General features: G+C 51.9%; 1 protein-coding gene across 1 annotated transcript; it reads right to left on the reverse strand.

Annotated features, from left to right (window-relative positions):
- Positions 1–326: 326 nt before the first annotated feature.
- On the reverse strand, positions 327–7,248 carry rmdn3 (regulator of microtubule dynamics 3). The gene is made up of 12 exons (XM_079753549.1): positions 6,532–7,248; positions 5,194–5,383; positions 4,761–4,898; positions 4,375–4,672; positions 3,243–3,345; positions 2,995–3,055; positions 2,252–2,327; positions 1,948–2,025; positions 1,722–1,820; positions 1,372–1,425; positions 856–936; positions 327–780 (listed from the first exon to the last, which is right to left on the reverse strand). The coding sequence occupies exons 1-12, from the start codon at positions 6,722–6,724 to the stop codon at positions 727–729; spliced, it is 1,425 nt and encodes a 474-aa protein (XP_079609675.1). The 5' UTR covers positions 6,725–7,248; the 3' UTR covers positions 327–726.
- Between the last annotated feature and the right edge of the window lie 1,588 nt (positions 7,249–8,836).

Here is an 8,836-nt window from a genome sequence, read left to right on the forward strand (position 1 = left end):
AAAACACGTCCCGAGAAACAGCTGTATCCATCTGTACATAAAGTGTAATAATAAATGTTTAATGTCTACCAGACCACGTCCCTTCTGCGTCACACAAAAGACACGCATACGGTTCACAGATTACTTTTCAAACTTTAATTGAACTTCAAGGTGAGAAGAAGACATGAACACCAAATGTCAGACGAAACCAAACGTCCACACGACCCCGACACACCGGGCCATGCACATCGAACATCTAGAATCAGCCAACACATGATTCCCCCGACGCTGGTCGCCTCGACCCCCCCTAGACCCCGTAAACCCCCTAGACCCCGTAAACCCCCTAGACCCCGTAAACCCTGGGGTTTGAGGCCAGGGTTCAGCTCCTGGTCCGTCAGTCGGGGTGGGGAAACGTTCCTGTAGTTTGGTCAGGGACAAGCAATAGTGGACCCAAAATATAAAAAAATACAATATTAGATTAAGTATTATTCCATAATTAAGAATGTGTTATACTGGCTGGAAAGTAACGTCATACTAAATTCACTTCAAATCATCGGAATGTCTTCTCATACGTTAAGATCAGGGTGTCAAGAGGCTCCTCGGACCTGGTTAGAGATCTGATAATACAGGCTGCCTTAAATAACTTCATGGGGTCTTCACAGTGGTGCTCCTGTTCTGAGAGTGGCCGTGGTCTGGGGTCTGACGGACAGCCCAACCGGCCAATCAGTGCGTGTTCCCAGTGGAGTGTCATTGGTCAGTCAAGGCCGACAGCTCCGCCTGCAGTGTTGCAGTCTCTTCATCCTGGAGATGAAATGAAAGGCGTTTTAAATGTGGACTGGGATCAGCCAGACCTTCCTTCACCCCTCTCAGCCTTACCTCGTCAGGCGTTGTGGGGGCCTCCAGGGCCAGTCGGGTCCACCTCCCGGCCTCCGACGCGTTCCCCAGCTCCTTGTGACACTGTAGACAGATGAGCAGGTATAACCAACCTCAGACCCACTAGCAGACCCAGGAAGACCTCAGAACTAGAGATGCTCCGAGTTTTTTTCCTTCCCGATACCGATTCCTGAACTTGAGTATATACTGATACAGTGTCTAGTATTGGATCAGGTAGGTCGGAGATGACGCGTTTCCCGTTCCGACTTTCCACCTCCGACCATTAACGAGCGCAGCAGGACACCAAAGTGTTTGACGTTTTCTGCCTGTGTAGTAAATGACTCACCTGATGGTATCGGGTCAGTGCATAGACTTGCGTACTCGCAGATACCCGATGCAATTTTAGGCCGTATCGGTGGAATTTCCGAACCTGATATCGGTATCTGAACTACTACTCAGAATCCCCAGTAGATGAGCCCCATCAGCGGCACACCCAGTAGCAGCAGCCTGCTGCGTTACCTTGGCGATGTGCAGTCGGAGCAGCTTGGAGTAGCCGGGGCTGAGCTGCTCTGCCTGGGGCCAGAAAGAGCAGTGTTAACGTTCAGGCTCCCAGCATGCTTCGCATTCAGCGGACGCTTTCGTCCAAAGCGACATACAACCATTGATACTCATCCCCACACACGACGGCGGAGTCAGCCCCGCAGGGCGACAGCTGGCTCGCCAGGAACAGTCAGGGGGGGGGCCTCTCGCTCAGGGACACCTCCACACCCAGCTAGGAGGAGCCGGGGATCGAACCGGCGACCTTCCGGTGACCAGCCGACCCGCTCTGCCTCCTGAGCTAAGCCGGCGCGTGGCCTCTGGCGGCGTACCTTCATGAAGTGGCCCAGGGCGTCGTGGAGGGAGGCCTTGGGGGGCTGGTCGTAGAGCGCTGCCGCAGCCTTCCTCTCCAGCCAGCCCAGCGTCGCCACCTAGAGGACAAACCAGTCAGCTCAGGCCCAGGTCACCGGTTCCACCAGTCGTTCCCAACCCCTGTTTAGGTGGACCACTCAAGGGTCCTCGAGACATTTCGCGGACCCCCTCCTATGCAGACGGTACCTGGTAGGACCAGCTCCCCAGCAGGTAGAAGGCCAGTGGGAGGTCGTCTCTCAGGGCCAGGGCGCGGTCAAGATGTTCCTACAGCAGACAGAAGAAACCCTCAGGAACCTGGTCTACCAACCTTCTGGAGTACAGACCCTCAGAGAACCTTCTGGTCTACAGACCCCCAGAGAACCTTCTGGTCTACAGACCCTCAGAGAACCCTGTGATGTACAGACCTCTGATGCTGGGGTGTGGGTGTGTGTGTGTGTGTGTGTGTGTGTGTGTGTGTGTGTGTGTGTGTGTGTGTGTGTGCTGGTCAGACCTTGAGGATGCGCTGGCTTTTCAGTTTGCTGTGCATGCTGTCTGTCTGCGACGTCAGGCCGGCCAGCACCGCAAACCTGCACACAGACGAAGAGATGACCTATAGGGGGCGGGGCATAACAGGAAGAGATGACCACTACCTCTACAGGGGGCGGGGCATAACAGGAAGAGATGACCACTCCCTCTACAGGGGGTGGGGCATAACAGGAAGAGATGACCACTCCCTCTACAGGGGGCGGGGCATAACAGGAAGAGATGACCGCTCCCTCTATAGGGGGCGGGGCATAACAGGAAGAGATGACCACTCCCTCTACAGGGGGACATAGTGGGCGGGGCATAGCAGGAAGCATGCCCGCTAGTGCTTGTTGAGGGAAGCCATCACTGTTTAGTGCCTTATGTGGGCGGGTCTTAAAGGGAACAGATCTTAGAGGGGTGTGTCTTAAAGGGAGCCTAGCTTAAAGGGGGGTGTCTTAAGGGGGCACATCTTAAAGGGGGGTGTCTTAAGGGTGCACATCTTAAAGGGGGGTGTCTTAAGGGGGCACATCTTAAAGGGGGGTGTCTTAAGGGTGCACATCTTAAAGGGGGGTGTCTTAAGGGGGCACATCTTAAAGGGGGGTGTCTTAAGGGGGAAAATCTTAAAGGGGTGTGTCTTAAGGGGGAAAATCTTAAAGGGGTGTGTCTTAAGGGGGCACATCTTAAAGGGGTGTGTCTTAAGGGGGCACATCTTAAAGGGGTGTGTCTTACCTAATGTGACAATCTGCATCCAGATCATTCTTCCTCAGGACACTCTCTGCCTCGTCACGACCTGCACACACATAAACACGCTTTAAACACACACACACACACACTTCAAACAAGCACAGACGTGTGCGTTTCAAACACACACACGCACGCTTCAAACAAGCACACATTCACTTCAAACACACACGCACCTCAAACTACACACACACACACACACTGAAGACCACCTCAACACGCACACGCGCACCAACCCTGCTGTGCGATGGTGCTCCGCTGCTCCGGGTCGTGGGTGGAGGCGTGCGCGGCGCTGTACGCCCGTGCCAGCCGCCACAGGAAGTCCCTGCTGTCGCCGTACTGTCGCCATGGAAACAGACATCACAGGTCATTCAAAGATGGCGGACAAAACAACATGCTGAGGGTTAGTCATGTCTCCTACCAGGTGTGTGTGTGTGTCCCTGTGTGTGTATGCCTGTGTGTACCTGTGTCCCTCTGTGTGTGTGTGTGTATGTGTGTGTGTCCCTCTGTGTGTATGCCTGTGTGTACCTGTGTGTGTGTATGTGTGTCCCTCTGTGTGTGAGTGTACCTGTGTGTGTGTACCTGTGTCCTGTGCGTGTGTGTGTACCTGTGTGTGTGTGTGTCCCTGTGTGTGTGTGTGTACCTGTGTCCTGTGCGTGTGTGTGTGTGTGTGTCCCTCTGTGTGTGTGTGTCCCTCTGTGTGTGTGTGTGTGTGTGTGTGTATGTATGTATGTATGTATGTGTGTGTCCCTCTGTGTGTGTGTGTGTGTGTCCCTCTGTGTGTGTGTGTGTGTGTGTGTACCTGTGTGTCCCTGTGTGTGTGTTTGTCCCTGTGTGTGTGTGTGTGTGTCCCTCTGTGTGTGTGTGTCCCTGTGTGTGTCCCTGTGTGTGTGTGTGTGTCCCTGTGTGTGTGTGTCCCTGTGTGTGTGTGTGTCCCTGTGTGTGTGTGTGTGTGTGTGTGTGTGTCCCTCTGTGTGTGTGTCCCTGTGTGTGTCCCTCTGTGTGTGTGTGTCCCTCTGTGTGTGTGTGTGTGTGTCCCTGTGTGTGTGTGTGTGTCCCTCTGTGTGTGTGTGTGTGTGTGTCCCTGTGTGTGTGTGTGTCCCTCTGTGTGTGTGTGTCCCTCTGTGTGTGTGTGTGTGTGTGTGTGTGTGTGTGTGTGTGTCCCTCTGTGTGTGTGTGTGTGTGTGTGTGTGTGTGTGTGTCCCTGTGTGTGTGTCCCTGTGTGTGTGTGTGTCCCTCTGTGTGTGTCCCTGTGTGTGTGTGTGTGTGTGTCCCTCTGTGTGTGTCCCTGTGTGTGTGTCCCTGTGTGTGTGTCCCTGTGTGTGTGTGTCCCTGTGTGTGTGTACCTGTGTGTGTGTGTGTGTGTACCTGTGTCCTGTGTGCCAGCAGTAACCCCAGCCCGTCCGCTCTGAGCCGGGCGTCTCCGGTCTGCAGCACGTCGCTCTGGGCCAGGAGCAGAGCCAGCTCCCCGCTCAGCACCTCCTTCACCGGCGCCTCCTCCTCCTCCTCCTCGGGGGACTCCTCCTGAGACTCCTCCTGCCGCAGCGTCAGCACCGTGGCACAGCTCTGGTCCTCCTCCTCCTCAGACTCCTCCCCCTCGCCACCCCCCTCCTCCCGGTCCGTCTCTCGGTCCGTGTAGTCCGAGTCTGCGTACGCTGTGGAGTACCTGAAGACACACATTAAATGAGGAGGAGAGGGGAGAGTGCCTGAGCCCATTGAGGGCTCTGTCCTGATTGGCCGAGCAGGGCACCTACCCCGCCTCGCTGGCCACGCCCTGCGTGCTGGTGGCGCCCTGGCTGGCGGTGAAGTACACAGAGCTGGAGCTCTGGGAGTCACTGCGCTCCCTGAGGGGCCGGCGGCGGCGGGCGCGCTGGCTGTCCTCCACGCCCCTCCTGAAGAGGACAACCTTTATTCACACCTCACACACTAACACCACGGGCTGCTGCTAACCCTAACCTAACCCTGGGTGGTCCTAACCCTAACCTAACCCTGGGTGGTCCTAACCCTAACCTAACCCTGGGTGGTCCTAACCCTAACCTAACCCTGGGTGGTCCTAACCCTAACCTAACCCCGGGTGGTCCTAACCCTAACCTAACCCCGGGTGGTCCTAACCCTAACCTAACCCTGGGTGGTCCTAACCCTAACCTAACCCTGGGTGGTCCTAGGCCCGTCCCCACGCTCTCTCACTTGACGTCCTGGATGATCTGCAGGGCGATGTCGTGCAGCCCTCCCCGGAGCTCCGCCACCTCGGAGCGGAGGGAGGACACGCAGCTCAGCACCTGGTCCAGCTGGGCCCGCAGCTCGCCCTGCTGGGCAGGAGGAAGGAGGCGCACAGCCTCCTCCACCGCCGCCAGGGCCTGCTGCTGAGCCTCCGCCTCTGGGGAGGAGGAGGAGGAGAGAGGAGGGAGAGGAGGAGGACAGGGGGAGAGAGGAGGGAGAGGAGGAGGACAGGGGAAGAGAGGAAGGAGAGGGGGAGGGAGGAGGAGGAGAGAGGAGGGGAGAGGAGGAGGGAGGAGAGAGGAGGGGGAGAGAGGAGGAGAGAGGAGGAGAGAGGAGGAGGGAGAGGAGGAGAGAGGAGGAGGGGAGAGAGGAGGGGAGAGGAGAGGAGGAGGGAGGAGGAGGAGGAGAGAGGAGGGGAGAAGAGGAGGAGAGAGGAAGAGGAGGAGAGAGGAGGGGAGAGGAGGAGGAGAGAGGGAGAGGAGGAGGAGGAGGAGAGAGGAGGGGAGAGGAGGGGAGAGGAGGAGGAGAGAGGAGGGGAGAGGAGGAGGAGAGAGGAGGAGGGAGGAGGAGTCATGATCCTGCTGGACATCACATGATATGGGGCATGATACCGGCAACCAGAAGGTTGCCGGTTCGATCCCCGGCTCCTCCTAGCTGAGTGTCGACATGTCTCTGAGCGAGACGCCCCCCCCTGACTGCTCCTGACCAGCCGGCTGTCGCCCTGCAGGGCTGACTCTGCCGTCAGTGTGTAATGATGTGTGTATGAATGGGTGAATGTAAGGGCGCTTTGAGCGGCCACTGGTTAGAAAATTGCTTCATAAATGCAGTCCATTCACCATGACCCCTTTAAAGATGGCCGAAGACCAACAAAAGTTGGTCAGTTTGTGGTGAGTGATATTTCCTACCAGGTGAATGTGTGTGTCTACCCGCGTCCTATGGTCCACAGGGAGGAAGGACCACCACGAACCGACCTCCAGTAGGAGGACCCTGTGTGCCGCAGTGTTGGTGTCCCAGGTTACCAGCTCCATTCACCAGTCATGTTGACCTCCTTGTTTTGCGTGCAGTGCTAACTTTACCACTGTAAAGTTAGCACTGCAACCCCCCCTAAGTCCTTTTAGCATCTCTAAAAATAACTTAGAGATGCTCCTCTAAGTCCTTTTGAGAATTATTGGGTGGACTAACAGAACCTGAGTACTATTGTCTATACACACACACACACACACACACACACACACACACACACACACACACACACACACACACACACACACACACAGCACTTCCTAGGTTACTTTTTCGACCTACCTTCGGCGTCCAGGTGGTCCGAACTGAGCACCAGCTGTGGAGGAGGGGGCGCATTCTCCAGCACCTCCTGCTCGCACCTGCTGCTCCTCCTCCTCCTCACCTCCTGGTAGATGATTAACGCGATGAGTCCCAGGCCAGCGGTGGCTCCCACCGCCAGTCCCACCAGAGCCTTCCTTCCCAGCTGGAGGAGCATCTCACAGGACAGGAAGCGCGCTTCTTAGACAACGACGACCAAGACGCGACCGGCAGCGTCCATCTAACGTAGACTGGTCCTCCACCACCCGGAATGCAGATGCGACGCCTGTCTCCTCTGATGCTGACGACCTTTGACCCCTTAACCCCAACCTGATGACCTTTCGTCACAACATGTCCCTACTGAACCACTGGAGCAGAAGGCATCGCTGGAGCTGGAACGTAAACGAATAGTACCTCGTATTAATTAGTAGTATCTTATCTAAAGTAATCTAGCTCTATAATATTATCTAACATTCACGTTAGTGGTATCTAATAGTATCAAGTAGTATCTGATCAAAAGTCATATAACGTTCGCTTTATCCAGTATCTAAATTCATCTAACGATGTATAATCATAATATAATTGATTCAAACTACTTATAGTTATGAATATCTCGATATGAGTCGCGGCATCGCCTGAACAATTAAAGAACGATGTTGCCGTATTTCGGAAACATGCGTTGTTCGTTTATTTACGTATCTCGTCCTGTCATCCGGCAGGCGGAAGAAGAAGGAGCACTTCCGGCTTGAAATTGTCTCGCCCCTTCAACAATAAAAGCCCCCCTCGCAGTACAACATGTATTTTGCCTTAAATATGCTTGTTAAAGCGAATACCAGTATGCTTACCAGTATGGTGTGGTTAATAAATACATATGTATCCCCCTTCATTCACTGTAGTTGATAAAGTGTTTTTTTATACGGTGTAATGACATGAGTACGATCAGCGCCCCGCTCAGGGTTGAAACGGGATGACTAAATATATGATTATGTATGGTTACAATGCAAACAATTATTTAGATTTTAGTTTCCAAATTGTCAATGACGTTGTGCAAAGAAGCATTATATAGTGTTTCCCTGCCACATAGTATTACAAACATATTGACCTTTTGTCTGTGTCTGTTCCTATATTACAGCAATGTATCCTAATTCGTACTTACTGAAGTCACATATTTTGTTCAATAATTTAAATTTTAAAAGATAATGACAAAACGCACTATATAATCCATTTATTGGAAAACATAACATCTACAACTTTTATTGAGTTCAAATACACACAAAACAAATAAAGGTAAAACAGAATCTCGGTGAAAGCAACAATCCCCATATTTAGCATTCCCTGCAAGTCATGAAAAGTGCTCTGTGTTACGTCACAGCGTTAAAGGAATACTTCACCCATTCAGAACCGGCGTTCTATCATTATAAAATCGCTATTGTAATAGAAAAAAATGTTTTTTTTCTATTATTTCTATCCCAGTTTTCCCTTGGCTCAGCTTTCCTGATCTAATTTTCTCCCGAGATGACGTCAAATGACGCGTTTGACGTCATCTTGGGAGAACTTTGCTTGCCTGCTAGAAGCATAGACATCCTATGTCATAGACGGAGCATCGAACGCTACCGCCTACTGGCGCTGGCGAGACGCGGGGCCGCCATTTTGGAATGGTGATCCTCTCCACTCAGTGTAATCCGTTTGGCAGGAGCTATGAACTGTCAGCGCATTTAATTAATCATACCTCACTGAATACCACTGATTTTCTCGCGTTATTTTATCATACATGTAGCTATGATAAAGGACACATGGTTTGGCGTGTTTTATTATTCATAGTTGGCTTAACAGTAATAGAATATTCTTATATGCTATAAGTGACCAGACTTCCGAGATCAAAACTGGGAACATAATCCCAGAGAAGGGGAAAAAAGCCGGTCAGCTATTTTTAAGTTGAAGAAACAATATATGATTAGGCTATATATACATATTTATCCTACATAAACAATGTATGAATACACTAGATATCTATATATCTTACCTTATAGACTGTATCTCTGACTGTTGCTGCAGCAGCAGAGTTTATTCTGTCTTGACACTTTGTATTGATATTTTGTATTTACTTTTATTAACAACATTCTTTCCTTAAATTATTATAATGTTTACAGTGATTGTTCTATATGTATTTTTTATGTATGTCGCTTTTGAATAAAGCGTCTGCCAAATACTTAAACAAAATATATATACACTTGAAAGTTTTTATATCAGCTAAAACCACCAATCTGTTTCACTGGGTTCAGATAAAACC

The sequence above is a fragment of the Pollachius pollachius genome (genome assembly GCF_949987615.1).
Source record: "Pollachius pollachius genome assembly, chromosome: 16".
NCBI classification, from domain to species: Eukaryota; Metazoa; Chordata; class Actinopteri; order Gadiformes; family Gadidae; genus Pollachius; species Pollachius pollachius.